The following is a 24,660-nucleotide window of genomic DNA, read 5'->3' on the forward strand; positions in this document are numbered from 1 at the left end:
CACTCCTTGAAAACTTGGAAAGTTAAAGAAAGTAAGTTTACCAGTAAATAAGTTGCTAAAAAAATTAAAATGTCAAACAATAAAGTACAAAAGAACGACATTGAGTATGCAAGACAAGCAAGAGAACACAATATGCTTTCCTGACAATAGTTCTTCAAAATAGTGTAGCATACTTTTTGAACAAAATGATTAAATGAAGTCATTAAAATGATAGTTTGATTTGAGGAGTTTTAAATATGAGAGGGGCTTTAGCAGTCCTATTTTTACATCTGAAACAAAGAGAATGCAATGCTTAATGTCGTCAGCCACACTTTGCTGTATAGCAGTCAGAACAGAAATGAGAAAGCACTAGATCTTTTAAATTCCAGTTTTATTTCAAAACAACCTCATCATTCATTCAACTTTTTATGCTACAACATATTTATTTCAGTGAGTAGCTACTCAGACATTACGCAAGCAAGCAGAGCGCTGGACATTCACACAAATGCACTACCCATTGGCTCATATGGATTCCTTTTGGTTTGCCAAACTTCATAAAGCAGTCTCCCTGATAAGAATGATGTTCATGACCTAATTATATGCATTTTTGCAGTATCTAAGTAACAAATAGTGGTATTTCACACTGAAATTAAACACTGCATTTTTTAACTTACAACTCTGAAGAGAAGACTCAAAGCCAAGCAAGGAAGTACTTCTACGAAAGGTTACATGCTTCTCAACTATTAAAAAAAGGTAAACCATTATTTTGTTATGAGAAGCACATGTGAGTCAAGCTTTCACTGGAACTAGATACTTTACAAACTCACTCATAATTTTAACTCTTCCAGCCTTTTCACTAATATAAAAGAAAACCTGGGGGGGGGTTGAGAATGGGCATTGGGGTTTAGTTGGTTCCTTTCTTTGCCCTGGGCCCTATGTCTGAAATTCTGGTCTCTTTCTTTCCAGAGAAACTCTGAATAATTGGAAAAGTGATACAAACACAAATGCTGTGCAAAAAAAAAAAAAGTGCACTACCTGTCCTCCAAAGAATTCTTTAAATATATTTTATAACAAACTAGCATGGAAGGATGTGATTTTTGTCTTATGTTCTCTTTTTTTAATTCAAACACTTGAGAAATATTTAAAAGATGTCTCTACTATTTCAGACTTCATCTCAGCATATATCTAAGTGACCTCCAATAAGATTTTACTCAAAATTAGAAGAAATCAGATGCAACACCACTGTTCCTTATAAAGTACCCATAACGAAACTAAATAAGGCTTTATTTCTACATTATAAAGCAGAAAAAAGCACTTTCTTTTATAGTTTGCCTTTAAGACATGAATTTGTGTAAATAAAGAATAAAAATGCATCCTCACTTGGCAAATTTTGCATTAGTATTAAAGTATACATAAATTATGCAAATATTTTAATAAAACATTTTTTCTTCAAAACCAGGTACAAACAGCAGTCCATGTTTTTACAGGATTCATCATTTAAAAAGGAAAGAAAAAGATTCCAGTGCTACAGTAACTGAAAAAATCCCAGAGATGAGCCAAAGAGCAACTTAATTTGTTGCTCCATCTATTATTTACTTCTGGACTCTCCTTCTGGTTGCTGTGCCCTTCTTGGGTTTTGGTGAGGTCATCTTCCGGGTTCTGGTAGCTACTGCGTCTGCAATTCAAACATAAAAAAGACAAGACTTTCTATAAAATAAAACATGAATTGGAGAAATGGATCACAAGAAAACACTTGTAGTTTTTAAGAGGATAGATCAACGGGGGATGGGGGACACATGACATGGACTCAGAAGAATTCACCGCAATTTCTGGGCACGGATTTTCTCCTGAAACACATGTTGTACAATTCAACTTCTCAAACAGTAGCATTACATACAGTTGAGCCAATTTAACAGCTCACATCCACCAAAGCATGAAGAATCAGATCCTTTTCAAATCCTAAACCCCTCCTTCCTCCCCATGCACCAACTTTCAGTTCTACGATCCCTCCCAGTGCTAAGCCATTTTTGGTGCTCTTTGGACCTTGTGCTAAGCTGATCCAGCTCCGCAACCTGGCAAAAAACTTTTTTTGGTCTAGTATTCTCATAGTTTAGTGAGTTGCAGCATCTTAGAGCATTCTGAATGGAGCTTATACAAGGGGAGGTGGAAGGCACACAGGTAGAAAAGAGGAAGATTTTTCTTTGGTAGTGTCGAGCTGTTAAATCGGCTCACTGTCAGTGCAACTTTACCTACAGATTTCAAGCTATTATTTGACAGTATTTTATTAACAAAGGTAACAAATAGTGCCATCTAAATAAGATTCCTAACAAACCTGGCAGGCAGCTTGTTCAGAGAGATCATACTTAAATGCAATAATAAAAAACTCCCTGCACTTTGATTCCTTCCTGCTCACTAGCAGAGAAAAGGAAAAAAAAACCCCACCACAGCTCATTTCTGTGAATCACATTCAACTGTAGTCACTTTGAGAAAAAATATTACATATATAAAAATTGCTACCATTTTCACAAATGCAATAACAATGAAATGTATTTCATCTCCTAGTCACATTTATTTTTTTTATTTTATTTTTTAATCCTGACTTCCTCCTTGAAGTCAGTATGCCTAAATATTGAAGTTCTTGCTTGTAAAACTATGTATAACTCTACAGTTTCTGTCAACTTCTTAATCAGCATTACTGACAAAGAAAAAAAGGTAAAATTGAGTTTCATAGAAGTCCTTAAAAAAGAAGCTGCTTGCATAAGACAATAGCCTTTGAGCAGTATGAGTCACTGATCGTTCAAGCTCAATGAGTAAATTTGGGGGAAAGCAAGGAGGCAGAGAACAATGCAAAACAAACCAAAATAGTCTTGAGTCTACCAAAAACCAAAACCATACCAAGAAAAGCAATGAACTATTGCAAAAAGTTTTGCTTTCATGTTTGTTTAATTTTATATAACTTAATTTGCTCTTAAAATGTTGATTTGAAATTAAAAATACCAAAACTAATTTTGAAGCATTTTTCCATTCTTGAAAATGAAATGGAGAATGAAAAAATATTCTTGTTCCTTTTTTATCCAAAAGCATTTGCTGCATCCAACATAAAACTACAAACAGATTTTTGTCAGACAATACATCTTTCTTTGATTAATAAATCACTTTAAAAAAAACCCAAACAACGGACAGCTCTAGTGATAGTCTCTTATTGAACAGAGCAGCTTTGTCAATGAAAGATCTCTTCTGGCAAAACACACACGCCCCCCAACTGCTATGTAAAAATCAAATCTGTTCTGGGACCCTTATAAGTACTGGTAGCTAAAAGCTATACAAGCAGGTATCATAAACTAAAGTAGTAACTTAACTATGTAAATCATTCCTTCTCCCAGGTAAATTCTGGTTTGTATTCAGAATTAGTTTATAGTTTTCAAAGCCAGCTACTAAAATTGCAAATTCTAGCAACAGACATGTCTTCTGACTTTTTAAATTGAGTAGTCTTAGTGGTATGTAGGCCAAGTTATCCTATCAACTGCATGAACTCTACCAGTTCCATCCTTCCTGAGATTTTTCCCTGGAATCTTTGTATTGCAACGGAAAGCAGAGAATGATCAAAGTTATCTTTTCAAGAAAAAAACAATAACCTGACCTTTTTCCCTTTCATTAATCTTCACTGGTTTTGACTGAGGTAACTGTGACTTTTCGTCTCATCCAATCATACACTGTATAATTAAATGCTGCAAAGACAGGTCAAATTCATGTTCTACTATCAGAAAGACTGCCAATATGAAAATGATGACCTTAGGTAGGAAAATACTACAGATGTTTGTTTACAGAGAAAAAAAGAAATGAGTTATCAGATTTTCATGTTTGTACTTCAGGAATGTAGTATTTCATGGTAGTCACGGACCATACAAGCAATTGAAGCTTACTAATTCCTAATTCAGTAAGAGCTACCCATTTCCAGCCCATGCTGGAACACCAAAAAGGAGAAGAGCTACCCTGCCTTTGATTTTTCCTTTATCTTTATTGTATTAATGAGTTCTTTTCAAGGCTTTTCTAAACAAACCACGATCATGGAGAATCTCTAAGTGAATCATGACAAAAAGGAAAAAAAGTCCTTGTCATGGTTCTGTTATTCATAATTTCAAACTTAAGCAGCAGAAATATTCTCTTAAACTATCTGATTAAGTTAATTATGTTAAACTCAGAATGACTGTTCTCAACCCATGTTTAGCTTCAAAGTTTGCAGCTATTTCAGAACTGAAGGTCTTCCGTACCTAAAAGCTTGTCTGCATTTTCAAAATTAGTTAGCCTGATAACTTGTATTGCCCCCTCCCCACAAACTTTTCTTGTGGGAGAAATGTCAATTCTGTTTCTGAAAACAGGAGAAGTCCTGTGTGGGCAGCACCAAATAAGGACACAAACAAAGCTATTACAAGCAAAGGAGAGGGTTTTTATAAAGCAGATTAAACTGAATTAGGTTGAAACAGCAATTTAAATGAGGAAGAATTATATAGGCAAAAATAAACCAGATGGTGTCACTGCACAGCTTGTTTTGAGACTGGAACAACGTTCAGCAGAGGCATAAAGAGTCCCACAGGCTCTAGAGGAATTATTAGATAAGTTGACTGTGCTATCTGATCCTCTCCATGTAAAAAGTATTATAAAGCAACTTTCAACTTTACTAAAGAAACCCAACAGTACTGTGTATAGTTTTGGGCTCTATCTTTCAAGAAAGTTCTGAGAAAAATGGGAAAAAAAAATCAGAAGCGGTGATCATGGTTTCTAGCTCTCTAACAAAAAAAAAAAAAAGAACTGAATTTAACTAGTTTATCTGAAGAATGGAAAAAAATGGGAGAGAGATGTGATGGTGCAGCCTTTTGTACTCATCAAAGTGCAAAGATTGCTGCATAAAATGAGAGCAATTTTCATGTCCGCAGTGGAATAGGACAAGTAATAAGCTTAAGGAAAATTCATATTAGGTACTAAAAATATCAAAATAAAATACTCCGCCTTATCAAACCCTTTTTAGTAGTAAGGATAGTTAAGTATTACAAGTGGTATTGACCAGGGATGTCTTAGAACCTTAATCATAGAGGTTTTAAGAGAAAATATTGGTATGTATCAAGATTAAAACAGTTGTAGACAGACAAGCCTGTCCTCAGGCTGGTGTTTAGAGCAGACCACCTCTTGATGTCCCTTCTCATCTTGTTTTCTGATTCTTCATACACCGTTTTAGAAACACACAAAAGTTTTATGAATAAGAGAAATAATACTTGAGTCAAAAAATGAAAGTTTCTATAAAATTACAAAGGTTCCTTTGGTAAAAATAAGCAGTCACCAGCTAAGTTTCCTACTTAATTGCCTGCTTTGATGGAAATGAGGACAGAGGGAGATTCTGAGCATGAAAACACAGCTACCAAGCAGATGAAAACAGGTATGATTTAGGTGTTAACGGTGACTTCTAGGTTACATCATAGGCTAAAATATTTGAAAATAGAACCACATACAGATTTCAGACTCTAGGCAAACATCAGGTAAGTGAAAAATATCTAGCAGCAGGCATGCTGGAGATTAGTAACTGCATCACTTGCATATGCTGAATTTACACCTGACAAAGACTGAGTATATGCCAGTCTCTGTATAATGGCTGAAGAGTTCCAGCAATTCTAGTCTATGCAAGCTCTTAAACTAGACTTCTAGTAATCATCATTAAACAACACAGTGAACATCTTTCACCCTCAAAAGAAGCACATGCAGTCAAGTATGTTGACCAGACACAGCAAGGTTTCCTTTCTTTAAAAGAAAAAAAAAATCTAATGTGTGTGTGCATGTGTGCATAATCTCACACACACATTTGGCTATATGTTTATTTCTTTAAGAAACAAAGGTCAATAAATCTGGAGAGGTGGACCATGTGGTGGAGAGTTCTCAAGTGGTTTCTGGAAGAGATGTTCTCAGACTAGTCTCCACATAGATGGAGCTTAATCATAATTTCTGTATAGACACCCAGTGTGCCACAGCGGGACAGTCTTATGACAGAACTGACATTTCTTTAATGTTGGCAACTTCATGCCACATATATGAATTGCCACAGTTAAGCTGAGAAGTGATGAAGTTGACACCCTAGTCAACTAGATATGATCTTGCATATGCCACTATATCAAATCTCAGTGCAATAAATTGATCCAAGAATACGTTTTGTTACTAATTTAAGTAACTAATTGTAGACTTGTAATTTCCAAAGGAGACAAATCTAGGACTGTCAGTTCTTCAAAATTCTTCCACTGGCCACATTATCACTCTTGTCTTGCAAAAGGTGCTTCAGTCATATTTCAGCTGTCTTTAATCGTATCAAATAACCAAGTCATTTTGCTGGATGGCTCCCTAGGAGATGTTTTTCCTTCAACTGCCCCTTAAAAGGGTTCTACAATCATCAAACTGAAAAGGGAAAACAAGAGAATGGAACCCATACAATTGCTACTTACATATAGAAGGAATAAGAAAAAGAAATAGCATTGAGAGCTGAAAGACTACACTCAGCATCCAGCTGCAAACATCAAATGGGAACTGAAGCCAGGCTGTGCAGCATTTAATGAGAGTTAAGCATCCCACTAATCTACCGTTCTCAAATCAGTTTGGGCAGTTTGAATATGGTGCCAAGGAAGAGCTACTTTTGAGAAGATGAAATAAGGAAGATTATGTAGTCCTCCGACAAGCCCTTTCCCAACTCTGCCAAGTAACCCTGCATAGATGATAAAAACCTGTAGTGTAACACCTCTCAAACAAGAATTTTTCAGTACTTTGAAGGCTGTTGAAGCAAATGCAAGGGTGACAGTAGTCTCAGTTAGTTGGCTTGTTCTCTTTTCTCTGCATTTCCTTTCTCTACAAAAATTCAGAAATATAATTCAGAAAAAAAACCAGAGGGATCAGAAGAATGGAAATATGGACTTGAATTCTGGGAAATATTGTGATTGCGGGGTGGGGTTGAGAAGAAAGAAAGAAAGTTTGTACAGTTATGGGATTGGGTTTGGCTTTAGGTACTCTGCTCTTCCAAGGCCTCTGTTTCCTGCAACAAATAAAGCCAATGCATTTCTGTATGATAATATGGAAAAACATCAGGACACAAGAATGTATTATTTGATGACTTTATGCCTGTGTATTTCCTAAAGATAACATCGAATCTATGAGTGTTCTTTTAAAAATTTTAACATAGAATTGTTCCAGATAAAACAAACCAATTTACTTTTATTTGTAAAAATTACTTTACTGAAGACATTCCAAAACACAATTGTATACACACATATAAATCAGTAGTCACATGCAGCATGTGTTTAAAAATAGCCCTCCTCTCCACCACACAGCGATTTGCAGGAGGAACAAAGTTTAATTCAAATATATTACTCGCAATCTTGAAAAAGGTTAGTTCCCTGTAAAAATCTGAGTCATTGCAGTACAGGTTTTTTTTTCTTTCCTGTAGAAAAATTTCACTCACAAATTTTATATCTGAGTTTGAATTGCAACACTTGTTCAGCATACTGCAATACATCTTCAGGTCACAGAAAAACAACAAAAAAGCAGACATCACTTTTATTCTTAAATGATTTAGTTCTACATGCAAAGTCATTATACAAAACATTACCCCATGGAAAATTTTCCTCAGAAGGTTTTTTGGTTTGTTTTAATTTAATACTTTTTATTAGCAGCAAACACAAGAAAGTTCCATGAAGTGTAACAAGGAACTTAAATGTATTTACATTTTAAATGTGTTTCAGTGCTAGAAGTGGTCTGAAGAGATTGTACAGAAATAAGCTAAAATATAAAGGAAGACTAAGAAAAAACTGTGTTCAAAGCAGACACAGGAGTAAAAAGGAACACTCCCATACTTTACATCTTGGGCATTCATTTTGTCTCTTTATTATTCTAAGTGGCACATATTCAAGGTGCTTCTCAGTGAATTTGTCACTTGCAAGTTCTCAGAGAAAACCATTATTCAGGAAGAACCACAAAGATATATTTGTTTTATGTCTAATTTATTTTAGCCTTCCTACTCATAATACTTAAGTATCTTTATACTTAAAAATCACCTCCTACCACACCTCTCCTAATTTAAATAGCTTTTGAAGATCCTCAATTTTGGCACAGGCCACAAAAAGACAGATCATTTCATATCATGTTTGAATATACTTAATGCAAAATACAGAAGCGAATTTGTCAATATTTCTGACAACTGAGAGCAGTATTCCTCTGCTCTAAAACCTGAATCTTCCCGTTAATTTCTAGATACAACATAGCAGCACATGCTTTTAACTTCTAAAACCAGATCACGTAACTCTCATACTAGACCATTTAACTTGCAACATTCCTGAGACAGGTAAGGACAGGCCAAGAATGGTGCAGAAAAGGACAGATCTTTTGGTGACCAGTCACAGAGACGGATACACTGTTTTAAGTCTAATACCCACTTATTCCTGGAGTCTGTTACAGATACTAGTCAATACCAAATCCTTCACAAGAAGGAACAGATGAAAAACAGGCAATTAGAACTATTGTACAGCACTGGTTTTGCTGAAAGTGTTTGTATTAGGGTATAAAATTAAGAGGTAAAAATCTACCTATAATGCGGGCATTGGTGTAGAGTAGAAAGTAACAAGTGGCACCATAAACAAGCTCAAAAAAACCATATGATTTGCTTTCTCTTAAAGCTTGATGACAAGGCCAATAATTCTCTAAATATAAAAATGAGCCTCAGTGTAGATTTAATCCAACATTAAGTAATAAATCTTGCTTGAATAAAGAAAAAAAGATTTCTAAGACAATAACCCAGATACTGATTTATGCAAAGCCATGCAATGTAAATAAACATAAAGCTAAGTACCAATTAATTGAGAAATACTATTAAACCTCCGTTTTGGAATGCCTTCTAACCAATCCATCAGTATGACTGTTTTCATATCAAAGCTGTTCACATAGTTCTTTATACTGCAAGAGTAACGAAAGACCCCAGTTAAGGCCTTACCATGCTAGATGCTATCCAGCAATACGGACATGCACAATTCCTACCTCTAGCAGTACTGACTATTAAAAAAGTACATAAAAAAAAAAAATAGTACTTTCATTGTCATGTCTACTTTAATATATCTCTCTATACTGTCCCAATTAATAAACCCCAAAATTGTTTAAAAAAAATTCACAACAGAAAATAAAAAAGGCTGGTGTAAAAAAATTCTATTCTAAAAAAATTCTATATTTCTGTAATCCAATCTTCATCAACCCTGAGATTAAAGAAAACTGCCAGTGGTAGAGGTTTTATCTCTATTTGTAGTTTTGAACCTAGGATTATTTACAAGTTCTCATGAAACTCTTTATTTTCCCAGCATTTATGCCGTTTTCACCAAAGTTCCCTATACTAGCTGCCTATTCCATACAAACCAATCAAAAATAAGCATATTATTCCTATTAATATTATGCAGTACACCCCTGCAGAAGCGTTGGTGGATACGTACAGTGTATGCCAAAATTTGGTATTCTGCTTTAACAGTATCATCCCTTATAAGCCCTTATCATCCCTGCCTTATGAAGGCAGCTAATAATGAAAATGGAGCTGTAACAGAGTGTGAAAAAAACTTTTCGTTTAAACAGAAATCATCTCTTCTGATAGCAATGGAGAGACATTGACTAATATAATACGTCAACATCATCCATATTACCTTAAAAAGGATAACTCTTAAAATTCCAGCTTTCAGGATATGGGTTCCAGTTATCACAGGAAAAAAAGAGGAAACTGATAACATGCTAATTTAAATAAAAAAACAGTTTAAGAATTCCACAAAATTTTGTACATTTTATTTTGGAAGTACAACACAGCTTGTTTCTTGAGGGCTTTCTGAAATTCTGTTTCTAAAAAGAAGAGTCTAACACTCTTGCTTGCCAGCTCCAGAAACACTGATGGCTGACATGATTGAAAGAGATGGCCTTTACTGAACTCATCTGAAGTAGCCACAGCCACTCTTATGCTGAGAGCAACCAGGAGGAGCAGACGGGAAGAAGCAAGAATTTCAAGATGCCCACCCTTTCTCAGCGCCATTCTTTCTTCCTCCGCCACCAACCCTGGGGGCTCCCCAGCCTCAGCAGTAGCATATTTCGTTAACGGCAGAGTCCCTGTAGCCACTGAGCACCCTGGTGTATTCAAACTGCTTGCTGCACAGCTGATCAGGATCTTTTTGGGCCGACTAATCTTTTGGACTGGATTAGACAAACTGCATAGTCAGATGCGGTTAATGCTGATCAGCTGAACAGCAAGAGGCTGCATGGCTCTTCTTGCCACTATTCTAAGTCCAAATACTCATGAGATGTTATTTGAACACCTTAAGAGTAACCCCTGTCTGGCCATATTTATCCCCTTTTAGAAACCAATAAAATAGCATTTCAAGAACTTTTAGAATGTTCCTGTATGACTAAACTTCAATTTCTACAATTAAGAGGTATCAAGACATTACCCATTTTACTGGACACTCAGCTTTATTATATTTTTTTAGTCACAGACTAATCACATAACGGAGAAACAAGTCCACGGTAACATAAAACTAGTCAGATTTGGAAACACAGATTTAAGGATTAATAATCAGCTATTTTCAATTTATCAAAAGCATCAAAATAATAAGATTATGAAACAGTTGCCCTTTCCTTCAACACAAGATTTATGAATCATGTAATAAGTGGTAAAGTTTCTAATTCCAAATTTGGAGAGAACAAAGTGAGTAAGTACATGTATCACTTTTCACCTGAAATCATTTTATGTACTCCCCCCACTTGGCATTCATTGAATTGGGTAGTATTAGAACCGTTTCACCTGTAACTCTATCGAATTGGCAAGAAGAGGTTTAAATTTAAGCTTACATCCATCACTCATTTTAACCACTGGATGCTCAAAATATATATACCCTCCCAAACACCTTTACTTAGTCTGAAAAAACTTAGCATTTAAAAAAAGCTGATACTACTGCTTGGATTGCAATTCCTCAAGTTCTTTTTCATCTCTATCTATGAGAATTTCAATCTACAATCCCAGGAAAAAAGAAGTATAATATATAATATAAAATGAAAGTATATTCCGCTCATGTGTATCAAATCACAACCAGAAAATAGTCGGCTGTATTAAATATTTTGTTACAAGGTCTTAAATAAAATCTAAAATGCTAAAACTATGAATAAACATCAGCATCATATCAAATAATTGTATTCCTTGAAAGGAAGTATAATATAATTAACACTTTTTCAGCCACTGACAGACTAGAAAATTCATAATAAATTGAAGTCAACAACTCAAAAGGCATTCAAGTAAGAGAAATAATCACTGATTTTAATGATCAGAATTCTATAATGTGAACAGCTGAAAATGAACAAAGGAGTGTCACCTTCTGGAATAACATTATCTTAATTACTTGTAGTTTGTACCATATTGTTTGAGTAAATATACTAGGGTAAATCCATAACTTACCAATAATATTACTGTCTTTGGAATGTTACATTTTCCCAGCCTGCTATACTCCTTCATCAAACCTTTTTTAAACAAGCGGATTTGTTTTGGGGTAGCCTTCAGTGCTACTGCTTTATTATTTTTAGACTACTTGACCACGGACAACATCTGGTCTTTTCCTTAAAGGTCTGAATCAAAAATTATTTAGGAAAAATATCTTTGTAATTACTTGAATTCAGTTCACATCTACATGAAGGAGTTAGAAGATTAGATCCAGAAAACAGTCTGACTGGACACTCACCATAAGCTTACCCTATACAGATCTACTGAAGATTTTTATCCTGGACTTCCAATAATCCTACTTTATCTGTCCATGACTTCTTCCAGACAACAGTGAAACTATGCCAAATTACCTGAAATGTAGCTTCAGCATTTTCTATCCTTATAGCCAGTCCTTTCCTTGACTTTAAATACACTCGCTTTTGGAAGCTGCTGCTGCTAGCCCCTGGCTTTAACATACTGTGATGAAGTCCTGAGGAGTCAGCATATTCTGACAGTGAATTAGACAAGACAGAAGGACAAAAATGAGAATGGAGGAGAGAATGAATGACAGCAAAAGAACAAGGTGTAACCACCAATTTTTATCACCTAGCATTTCTACCAGCTTTAGGCAGCATATAATTGAAGAGTATACTTTTCTTATACAGCAAGTTCAAATATTTCAATTTTATTAGAGTTAATCTAAAAAGAAATTATGAAAGATAAAAAGCACTTGAACTGCTAAAGGTAAACGATTGTATTGGGTATATGTGACCAATGTGGCAGGGTTGGCTACAGAGGAGGCCTCTGTGGGAAGAGGTCAGGTGCTGTCCGGTGCCCTGACACAGCCCATTCCAGATGGCTCCAAAACATAGCCAGTGTCAGCCAAAGTTGAGCCCAACTTGTTTGTGGCACCTCTGTGAAAACATTTAAGAGAGGGTGAAAAACACTGGACAGGCAGGGGGTGGTGGTGCGGGGAGAAGAGTGAAAAAAGAGAGTGGAACACGAAGGTCAGAGGAGGAGGTGGTGTTCCACAGCACTGGAGCAGGTATTGTCCGTAGCTCATGGAGGACCAGGATAGAGCTGATATCCCCCACAACTCGTTGGAGAGCCCACACTGGACCAGATGGGTATCTCCTGAAGGAACCAGAGCACATTTTTTTCCCTGAAGGACTGCATCCCAAGAGAGAGAGAGACCACACTGGAGCAGGGGAAAAATGTGAGGATGAAGGAGCAGCAGAGAGAAAATGCTATGTACTGACCATAACACACTTCCACTCCATGCCCACTGCACTGCTCAGGGAGGAGGGTAGAGGAGTCTAGAGTGAGGAAGTCAAGTTGAGCTTGGGAGAAGGGGAAGGGAAGATGTTTTAATATTTGCCTTTGTTGTGGTTTAGCCCTAACTGGCAGCTAAACACCACACAGCCGCTCACTCCCCACTTCCCCACAGTGGGATGGGGGACAGAATCAGAAAAAAAAAGTAAAATTCATGGATTGAGATAAAGACAGTTTAATAGAACAGAAAAGGAAGGGAAAATAATAATAATAGTAATGATAATAAACAAAATAAGTGATGCACAATACAATTGCTCACCACCCGCCAACCGATGCCCAGCCAAGTCCCTGAGCAGCGGTCACTGCCCCCGGCCAACTCCCCCCAGTTTATATTCTGAGCATGATGTCATATGGTATGAAACAGCCCTTTGGCCAGTTTGGGTCAGCTGTCCTGGCTGTGCTCCCTCCCAGCTTCTCACTGGCAGGGCATGGGAAGCTGAAAAGTCCTTGACTAGCGTAAGCACTACTTAGCAACAACTAAAACATCAGTGTGTTATCAACATTATTCTCATAATTCATTCTCAATACTAAATCCAAAACACAGCACTATACCAGCTACTAGGAAGAAAATTAACTCTGTCCTAGCCGAAACCAGGACAGCCTTTGTCACTACCCAAATTTATTTTAATTGGCAATAAATTAAATTAATTTTCCCCAAGTTGAATCTGTTTTGCCCGCAACAGTAAGTGGTAAGCAATCTCACCATCTTTGTATCAACCCGTGAGTTTCTTAATCCTTCTGTCCCGCTGAAGAGAGGAGTGAGTGCCTGGGTGGGAGTCTGGCCCTTAGCCAGGGCTAACCTACCACACCAGTACATGTGACTGTGAGAACGATCTTTCGACTTACTAGAAGAAGTAGGTTTCTTTTTTTCTGGACTTCCTGTATCTTCCATTTCTGCTTCAGTGCTCTCATTGGTTGCAGCTGCTGCCTTCCTTTTTTTCTGGGGAAAAAAAAAAGGGGGCAACTGAACTCAAGAGCAGAAAAGACCACACAAAGTAGAAAACAGCTCATCCTCACAAGGTATTCCCCAATTTTAAGCATTATTTCTTCATATATTATAAAACGTCTCCAGTTATAGAGAAAATTTATTCATTTATTAATGCAAGAATACTAGTACTAGGCAATAGACAATTTAAAAGTTCAGTTCCCCATCTGCAAATCACATTAGGAGTTGAATTTTAATGTTTGAAAACACAAGTTTTTATGATCAAAACCTGGTTTTTTATTTACATTGAATAACTGTTACAAAAGGAGCAACCTGAAAAATCTTAAAGAACACAGAAAAACATTTTACCCAAAGTTGATGTTAATTGCTTTTTTAAAAGCAATTACACCTCATTAAATTCAAGTTTATCTGGATCCTTGCTTCTTAAGGCTGTCTTTGCGCAGCTTCAAAGTAGCTAACACCCACTGCCAGTACATTATTATTTTTTTCTAACAGCAACTATGGGTTCTGTTCCAAAGAGACTTGGGAAATCTGAACTATATTCAAGATACATTATCTTAAAACCTCTAAATGGATAGAACTGTTATTATCTGTGTATTACAATTAATCTTACCATTGCAAAGTATTCTTAAGGTGGTTATGGAAAGATTATTTTTTTAAAGCCATGTGATTTTTGCAAAGGATGAGTTGACCTGTATCTGTATCAGACATAGATGATAACTTTGATGAACACTGGAAGAGTTTATCTTTTCCTTTTTTAATTTTTTTTTTAATTGTGAGAGACTAGAGCTTTACTAATACAGCTTTAAAAGTGGCTACAACTTCACATAGCTCATGAGAGAAGGGGAGAGTGCATTACATCTTTCCTTTCCAAAGTGTTGCTTCATGATTACCATCTAAACCCTGCTGGGCTGAACAGATTGGTTCGATAATTACATACAATAACTGCAGTGGGCAGGTAACCCTCAGCTGGCACAGGGCAGCTCCCCTGTGAGAACTTCCATATGCAAACTGCACTGATGGAGTGCATTAGGTACATCTTTCCTGCCGGTGCACAGGCCTGATTACCGCCAGCCAAGACTCCAAGGTTAGCATGTCAGCAGATTTGTGATGCATTAGGCAGGAATAAACACAGACACTTTTGTTCATTCTGACCAAAATTAAGGAAGACTATTTCATTGCTGTACTGCTTTTATATGAGAGATAATGCATTCCTCCCAATTGTACTAGAAAACATTTTAAACGCTCATCAGAAAAACAGATATCCAACACATGCTACACAAAAGCAAAATACATTTATCTTGTTTCCAAGCTTATTTAATAAAAAGTGGTTTCTTAATCTTGATGCAGGTGAATTACAAAGCAGTAGAAATCAGGCAGCATTCATCTGACAAAAGCAACACCTGCGCATCTGAAGCTGAACATCAGAAGAAACCACAAATCACTAAGATCCATATTTTTCCAATTTAGTTTACTCCCAGTATTTCCCAGCAACTCTTCACCACTAAACAAAAGTAAGATGTGGTCCTTGTCCTATATAATTTAGTCAAGAGATACTTCCTTCAACACATGGTACTGTTAGCTTCTTGTTTTGCTAGAACTATTATAAAATATCACACACACAAACCAACATGCATTTACTATACAGAAAAAAAAACAAACAAAAAAAAAAAAACAAAAAAAACCCCAATCTCCAGCAGAACTGTGGACTGTGTTTCATTTACTTATACATCTGGGGAAACTTGAGTCATGATATAGAAAATAAAATGTTAACTTTTAATATAGCAGACATCTGTGAGTTTTAGCCAGATACGAATACTAGAGAATGACTGAGATTCCAGAACAACCATGCTTATATGCAATATATAATGCACATCATGGCTCCATTAGCTGTACGAGCTAAAAGCACAGGAGAAGCCTACATTCTAAGAATTTATTTACACAGAAGCTAGAAATATTGTCTCTTAGCTATGAAATAGCATAACTTCAGAACACCAAATAACACTGTTTTAATAAAGTATTATGGTAGACTGCCTCAAAGGAATTGAAGAGGAGGTATCTTAAGATCTGCTGTGATTAAAAGATCAGTACAGCCAAGATGCCATAAATACTCTATATTAGAGGCCACCATCTTCTCAAGGGTGGATGCCAGACTGCATTTTTCTTCTCCAAATTAGACATTAAGCACGCCAAAAGAAATTCGCACGAGCTTTCAGAGGCAAGATGCTACTGATCAATGGTAAGTTATCTTTATGGAAACCAGTTTCTAACTGAGTTTGGAATTTGGAGCTTATCTTTAAAACACTCAGTCATCCAGTTGAGCTTTCTCTCACAGCTGAAAATACATATAATTTTAATTAGCATTCTATGTTCTTCCTTTCCCCCTCTCTGTACCTAAGTGTCCAGCTATTCTCAACTAGCACAAATCGTCTTCCTGTTCTCCTAGCCTCTCATTAATGTCTGATACCCCCTGGAAGAAAAACGTAGTAGCATGAGTTCCCAAACATATACTCTGGGAAGGAAGACATCCTGCTGAAGACCCTCTTTCCATTCATTCTTGAAGAAAAGTGCAAAATACGCCCTTGGAAGGAGATCTGACACAATCTGTTCTTCTACCCTAGCGTACATCACAGCTGTTACAAGGCCTAGAAAATCCAACATAGAAAGAAAAAGTCATCTGTCCTGGTATTTGATGAGAAACAAGCAGGCTATGTCAACCTGATTTCAAGCAAACAATCTTATTCTGTCTGGACACTCTAGCAGTAGCTGGCATGAAGTAGCTGGCATGAAGTCCACTGCAATATGAAGTGGACAGCTGAAAACACTTATTGAAATGGGCCAGTAACACTCATTGTTTTATGTAAGTGCTTGAACATATTTGTGACAACTGAGCAAGCTGACCATGCATATGGTTCCTCAAAGTAAAAAAAAACAAAACAAAACCAAAAAAAACCCAAACCACAACCACAAACCTCTCCCTCCCACCAAAACGCAATGTAAAAGCTAACTCCTAATTGATGCTAGTAGATGAGAACCTATAGAAAACTATTATCCCACCCTTTGGGAATGGTCTTGACTGATATTTGCTAAAGAAATAAGATTTTTGAAGTCTTATTCCACTGGAAATGTGCACCAGCCATCTCTGCTGGACAAGGACATTAAAGGTCACAGATGTTGGCTCTGCAGCAGGCCAACTTATTCAGCAAAGAAACCAGCCAACCATTAAAAATGATTTTTTTTTTTCCCCAAAACACAGGTCTCAAGCCATGTCGATCCACAGGGGGAACAGAAGAATTTATGCTAATGAACTCTCCTTTTGGACAGATCTTTACACTCAGTTCAGCAGAAAATATGAGTATGAAGACCATGGCTGTACAATTTTAGGCAAAGTACTATTTATTGGGCAAAAAGAAGCAAGAAAAGCTGGACATACATCCTCAGAAGACTTTAAAATCCTACAGCTTTTTTTTCTTTTGTGCTTTTTGCCTATCTTTAACACGCTGCTGATCATGTCAGTAAGCAGGCAGAATTCTTGTACTATTATCCTGTATTATAATTCTCAGTTCCCTGGTTCAGGCTAAAGGAACTAATAAACTGCCCACCTGTTATTAACAAATGCAAATAAACAAATAATAAATGCAGTTTGAAGTATGGGATAATAATAATAATGGGCCTTTTGCGATAGGACAAGGGGTAATGGTTTTAAACTAAAAAAGGGTAGATTTAGACCAGATATAAGGAAGACATTTTTTACAATGAGGGTGGTGAAACACTGGAACAGGTTGCCCAGAGAGGTGGTAGATGCCCCATCCCTGGAAACATTCAAGGTCAGGTTGGACGGGGCTCTGAGCAACCTGATCTAGTTGAAGATGTCCCTGCTCCCTGCAGGGGGGTTGGACTAGATGACCTTTAAAGGTCCCTTCCAACCCAAACTATTCTATGATTTATTGTTCCATTATTTGACCATTTTTTATTGTTACTATAAACCACTTTTTATATAAGATTTCCTTAAGGCTTAAAAAGTTCTTACACTGTATTCAAATGGGAGCCCAAATCTAGAGTTTAAGGCTTTTTAAATACAAGGAATAAAATATCCCTAGCCTACCACTACAGTTAAGACTTATAAATAACATGTTAGATCACAGTGAATTCAATATGTGAATTCCAGAAACAAATACTGGGCATAAAGATGTATACTTAAAACTAAGCTTTGAACTAGTCACAGAAAGGAAACTAATATGAAACAAAAACTACACTTATTTTACCTTACATGCATTTTGACCCATCTGGAGTTTCACCAATTTAAGGAAAATAAGTAAATTAACTGAATGTTCATCTGTTCAAATGTCATTACAACTATACATACACATTCTGTTATCCAAGATATTATCTATTATGAAAGTACACGTATAAACATAATTCTGTATTAAGTTTTAATAACAATTAGTGAAGTTAAACTAGAGAAATAATGCGTAAGAGTAGGACTTAATCAAACAAACATTTCACTATTTACTTATTTCCTGCTGGATGCAGTTACAACACCTACTTCCAATACCACTTTAACTCTTACTTAGCTCAAAAAAATGCATTAAAAGCTGACATAAATTTTTAGAGTAAAAACCTTTTGCATGGGATTTGTTTGCAAGTCTCCATTCTCTGACAAGCCAAAGTCAAGTACTCCATCATCTTTTTGCCCAATGGCCTTAAGACCTTGCAGGAGTATTTCTCGGAAATGCTGATAAACAGGTTTCTCTTCATAGCTCAGTAGCTTCACCTTTTCCATATATTTGGCTATTTCATCTAAAGAAATGGTACCTCCAATTAATTTCTATTTGAAAACATTTTAATCATTCACTTTTACAACAAAAGAGTCAGAAATTATGCATGCACTACTTATGCTGTTTTTTGAAATGGTTATTTATAAACTCACAATTATGACTTTACTACAACATGTTTTAGAAAAAAATTATACCAAGGTTCATTACCCAGTGATGACAGCATCACTGTTTTTTACACGTTCATTGCAATGAAGAAAACAGTCAGTCGTAAAAAATGTAATAGGCCAATCTTCACCAACGAATGCTTGTTTACATGATATTTCTTATGTCTATATTTAAAAATGTTGAAAAGGAAACTCAATGTTATCTCAGAACTTCATCAGTTCAAGACTGAAACATACATTAAAAAATACATGACACATTTCACCACTGAAAAACCAGACAAGTCACACTTGACAGAGAGAACTCTCTTCTGATCACAAGAAGTAGCTGAAAATAACTAAATATTTAAGTGTAAGATCCCAAGAAAGTGTATTTCTGATAGTCAGGTTTTAAAAAAAAAAAAAAATCTACCAGCCAATTGCCAATGCCAAATAGAAACAATCTAGACTTCAAGTTCCCATTACTTTATATTTTGAATCTCTAAAATTCAGTTGTGAAAAATCAATTTGCACGTTTCATGTCTGCAAATACTTAATACTGTCTTTAGTCAGAAGCAACACAGTGTCTGCAGTTCATATAACTGCAGCCAAAAGGAAGAGTCTAAACTCCTAATCAACAATCTCATTCATACCACTCTGTTGCTGCTGATAAAAGTAAGAAGAAAAATAGGTACAAACTTAAGTAAACAAGGACTTAAAGAAGCAACAGATTGGAGTACAATGCCTGAGACACACCTCGCTGCTGACAGTCTGACAACTCCTCACCTTTTGCAGCAACTGAATTGATCTGTTTTCATTTGAATACAAAATAGCACAGCCTTCCCTTGTACGCACTCAACGTACCCCATGTAAATACGGATTTCAAAGCTTCTACCCATTGTCTAAAGTTGTCTACACTTTGGTGATGGCACCCAAACAGATTGATAGATTTTATTTATTTTTTTTTAAAGAAAAAGGACATTAAAACAAATTATTAGAGAATGCTTACCACATGGTACAAACCAAAGTATTTTAATTTAAAATAGTTCCTCTTACCTGGTTTATTTCTCCCAGGAAAGCATTTGTCCATCAAAACTGAAATATTATCTCTACATCTGAAAAACAAAATTATTCAAAACTATTGTTTCTTTCAAAGTTTGAATCTTGCCCTGTTCTGATAGACTTCCTAAGTAACTAGCTTGGGCCGCTGTCAGAGACAGGAAACACTACTAGATAACCTTTGGTATGACTTAGTACAGCCATTTTTAGGAGTGCAGTACATTTGAGAACCTGACAAACACCAGACAGGCTATCTGAAATATGGTAAGTTTTGTTCAACGGTTTTTGATTCCTACAAAAGCAAGCAAGTAGAAGACTGAAGGAAAAGAACTGGTCCGTTTTAAACTCTCACTTGCCAATGCTCTCACCTCTTCCCGCTAGAGGAGTCTTTCTCTAGCTGATATTATTCAGAACAGATCCCCTGCCAAAATAATAACTGGGGGGAAGTGGGGGGAGCTTCACTAACACTGATGGAGGCCCAAGCGTTACAAGTAGAGATAAGGAAGCCAGATTACAAATACTTGTTAATGAGACAGAAACTGCTCTGCTGGGACAACCTTCTTCATATTAAATACCTGACAAGAGAGGGTTGAGTGGGGGTGGGGGGAAGACAAAGGAATGTAACAGAGAGGGAGAGGGACAAAAAAAAAAAATTTTTTTTTAAATCCCACATTAGTAGCCCTCTAGCTGGAATGATGCTCAAACCTTTAGCTCTCATCTCTGCCTCTGACTTCAGAGCATGGTGTTATAAAGGCTACTCATACTCCATGCTTTCAGTTCTCTTTCTGTAAAGCAGGACTAATGGGTTACCCGCATAGTGATAGGCGTGCGTTTTGGCTTAACCATGGCAGTATTTTAAAGCATACTGTGGTGGATAAACAAGCATCTCACATATGCAAAAGATGACAGAGTAGAACAGTACAAGTTAATTACAAGCCAAGGATACATGAGAGACAATGAAGTGAAACTGGGGGGAATACAAAACAATAGCCTACTCACTAAAAGGGAACATACTGAAAGTACAAAGCATTTCTACATTAAGACATTTTCATTGCTATTTTCAATTTCAAAAGAGAAAGAAAACAAGTAATTTCTCACCTGATTTTTGAGTCTCTGACAAAATTTGGATCTTTCAAATTATCCTCCCACGGTAGATGGCCACTAAGCCAATGAATCATACAGTAACCCAAGATCTCCAGATCACCACGTCTCGATGGCGCTAAATATATACGCACACACACAAAAAGAACCATAAGAGCAGCTAATAAAGCACATATAGTTTAACAACAGTTAAAATTTGTAAATATGTTAAGACAATAGAAAGCCAATGCTAACAATGTAACACTACTGTATCTGTTACTTATTTCTTCATTTCACCGTGAAAGCAAGGAAGAAAAAAATATTGTTCCTACATCTGGAAGGATAACTTCATTTTCAAGTCCTTTATCAATCTCTTTTTTCTACTCAAGGATATGACATGCTGCAGTTATCCCAATTTAGGAAGCTTTTTAAGTACCCCAATTGTAGAAAAAATAGAGCAAGTTAGTGAAGTAATTGACTTTCTGTTCAAAACAGTTTTTATTTCCCTTCTTCTATAAAAAAGTAATAGTGCTAAAACCCCAGCTCCTGAAAAAAGTATTCCACAATGTTGAAATATTTTCTGTGGCCTGAAAACTGAACAGAGGACAATAATAGACCAGATCCCTATGCCTTGCCAAAAAAAACCCCAAAACCACACACATATACGTTGACCACAGACTACACTAGAAGTATAAATGGGCAAATCAAGTCATCTTTGTTCATGTTCGGTTTTAAGCATAGGTGCAACAGTTCATCCTGAAGTAAATAATAATTTTCAACAACTGATATTTTTGCAGGACATACTTTTATGCTAATAAAACAAAATTTAAGAATGAAGAAAATAAAATTGGTGTTCACTATAAATTCTCAATGTTTAATCAGGCATAGACCTGACCTTTTCTTGTTCAGCATTTTCTCACTTCTTGCCTTTTGATATTCAGTGACTATAGGCATAATTATGATATAGTAATATATTAATATTATTGTTAATAACAATATTTCATAATTAAATGTCATTTCTTTTAAAAAAATCTTCTAAATATTAAGCCATAAGCAAGATAAAGAATATTGTGCATATTTGCCAAATATGAGGGAACAATGTTCACATTGATAACAGAAACTATTTATCTCCTGAAAACAGGGCCTGTTTTTCTATCACGATCTCGTAAGCACTATTCCATTTCTACTTAGTTAATAAAAAGCAATACACTAAACATCTCAACAGTCTTTATAAGTTAAGGAAATCTATTTAAGACAATTACATTAAAAATACAGTAAATTAATATCAAAATAAAAGTTAGTAAATGGAAAAAAGAAAAATGCCAGCATAGTCCATAGAGATGAAAAAAATATTTTTATAGATTCAGAAACCTGGTTGTTTGCAAAACTCAATGCAGCAAATAAAGTCTTTTGTGTTTATAAAAAGGATGCACAAATGCCTATTGTCGAGAACAAAGTTTTGCATCCTTACCCACACCCTTGTGTGCATCAATACTGGTATATTCAATAGTTCCATCATGACATCTTTTAGGATCTTCTTTATACACTTTGTGAACTCCATCAGGACAGTATCGGTAGGCCAGTCCATAATCTACCAAGTAAACCTAGCAATTTCCACAAAGAATTCTAAGATTAAAGAACTATAAATACAAAAAATACGCAAATAATAAATGCAATTCCCAACCATTCTCAGAACTTCTTAAGAAGTATTAAAAATGGTGAGGTTTTTTACTTTCATAAAATCCTTTCGTAATGCTTTATTGAGATTACTACATACGATTTGAAAAAACAACGTGTCAGACAGGTTTTGTTGTTTTCCATGTGGCAATATGATCTGGAATTCATTTCTTGCTGATACAGAGGACAAGTACAGTAAAATAGTCTGTTATTACCAGTAAGAAAAAAAAAAGACATAATGTTCATAGAGTTATAAATACACTTACTGTCCTATGCTTTTTTAAAGTCAGCTGTCCCATTTGAACACTACTACTACCTATTACTTCTCACTACCACCACAGTACTTTAAGAGAACTGAGATTATTTTACTTATTTCATGAGCTAAAACATTTGGGCAAGATGACATACATAATTCTGAAACTCTAATATGCATTGTTTGAGTAGTAGAGTTAAAAATGCAGAAAAATGAAAGACTTCCGTAAATCAAGTGGAACAATCAACACTTTAAAGACGAATTTTTCCAAGTAACAGAACACTTACCTGATGGATTTCATGAACAAAGGAATGAGGTAACAATGCAGACAGGCAAACATAATTTACCAGTGTGCTATATAATTTTAAGCTTCCACCTGCAAATACCTATTTGTGAGTCAATTTTTTTTTAATCTTGAGAATTTCTCTAGAATATTATTTAGGGCAAATAGTCAATTTGATAACTGTCCAGCAAAATGCATAAAAAAAATTCGTAGAATATTAACTAGATATAAATTTCAAGCAGAAATAATGTTACCAAATACATTCTTAAAAATGAACTTTTGCTAGATTTCACAGGTTCAAAGCACTTCCATGTGTTGCCAAATAGAAGGTTTAAAACATGAGGAATAAAGTGCATCAGAAATACCTGATTAGGGTTCTTGTAACTCACAAGAAGGTTTGAGGCCTTGATGTCTCCATGCACATATTCATGCTCATGGACGTATTCCAGAATATCAAGCTAACAAAACAAAACACAGTCATATAAATGCAGTACCCAGCTCCACCCAGCAGAGGACCTGTACTCAGTACAAAAGTGTGATTTAACTGAAAGACTTACATAGGGAAGCCAGATTGTAAAATTTTTTTTTTTAAACTTACTATTCTCAGGCCTAATTGTAGTACAGTTTTATGGGAAAATTGCTTTGCATTCTCTTCATACATCTTCTGAAGATCTCTGCCAAATCGGTCCATTATCATAAATCGGTAACTAAATTCAAGGAAAAAAACCAACAGTTACTGAATTGTACTTAGCAAAGTATTTTATCTATGTGTTAATTGTACAAATTACTGATTGAAGACATCTCTCTCAGGTACACAGAAAACAAATATATGGGAAACACTTGACTTTATTTTAATGTTGTACATCAATTCTTAACTTTTTTACATCAGCTAGTCAAAGTTCGTCCATCAAAAGAACTGTTCTTTATTCCTGGCTAGTTATGCAATACAATAACAAGTACCCACAGAGGAAAATATCTGTATTGTAATTCACTATAAGTAAAACCAAGCATCAATTACTTGCAGAAATACATTTTTTACTTTATACATGATTAAGTGACTTAACATGGTTACTTAAAAAAATTAGTTTCTTGAAATCTATTACAAGCTTTTTTCTAACCTCTTATTAAAAAAAGAAATCTCTCACTTGCCAAAGGTGTTCTGATATTCGTTGCTACAGCCAAACTGGTTCTATTACTGTAAGAGGTCACAGTAGCTATATTAAAGAATCTCAGGCATTAAACACTGAATGCAAAGAAAAGTTTATTTGGGAAAAAAAAAAGAATAATTTTGTTATATTTATTTTCTTTTGCCTCTTAAAATTAATGTTGTTTTTACATTAGATTAGTTTTAAAGTTGAGGACCTACTGAAACAATGATATTCCTGACATACTAGGGCATAGATACCAACTGTCCTATGTAGTGGTCCACACAAAGAAACCTGACCTACTATAAGCTGCCAGAGAACTACTAAAACTTCTTGCGGCATAGCTGTATAGAGAAAGACTACTAGGAAACAAGGACCGTCACATAAACAGGCATACCATTCAAGACCAAATTAAAAAAACCTTTCATGACATGCCACAATACTAAAAACTATCCCTAGACTTAAGACAAATT

At 35.6% G+C, this 24,660-nt stretch overlaps 1 protein-coding gene across 3 annotated transcripts in view; it reads right to left on the bottom strand.

Moving 5' to 3' along the window:
• Positions 1-353: 353 nt before the first annotated feature.
• Positions 354-24,660, bottom strand: part of VRK1 (VRK serine/threonine kinase 1) — a 38,137-nt gene continuing 13,830 nt past the window's right edge. For 2 of the 3 annotated variants that reach the window (XM_075151127.1, XM_075151128.1), the window contains exons 6-13: positions 23,641-23,749; positions 23,408-23,500; positions 22,301-22,433; positions 20,848-20,968; positions 19,747-19,805; positions 18,394-18,572; positions 13,673-13,766; positions 354-1,654 (exon numbers count right to left, since the gene is read on the bottom strand). In XM_075151127.1, the coding sequence (XP_075007228.1) occupies positions 1,572-1,654; positions 13,673-13,766; positions 18,394-18,572; positions 19,747-19,805; positions 20,848-20,968; positions 22,301-22,433; positions 23,408-23,500; positions 23,641-23,749 (871 nt within the window). In that variant the 3' untranslated portion in view covers positions 354-1,571. Of the gene's footprint in view, positions 1,655-3,443; positions 3,708-13,672; positions 13,767-18,393; positions 18,573-19,746; positions 19,806-20,847; positions 20,969-22,300; positions 22,434-23,407; positions 23,501-23,640; positions 23,750-24,660 lie in introns of those variants that run through there. The other variant, XM_075151129.1, reaches the window with a different exon arrangement.

This window comes from Calonectris borealis, chromosome 5 (genome assembly GCF_964195595.1).
Source record: "Calonectris borealis chromosome 5, bCalBor7.hap1.2, whole genome shotgun sequence".
NCBI classification, from domain to species: domain Eukaryota; kingdom Metazoa; phylum Chordata; class Aves; order Procellariiformes; family Procellariidae; genus Calonectris; species Calonectris borealis.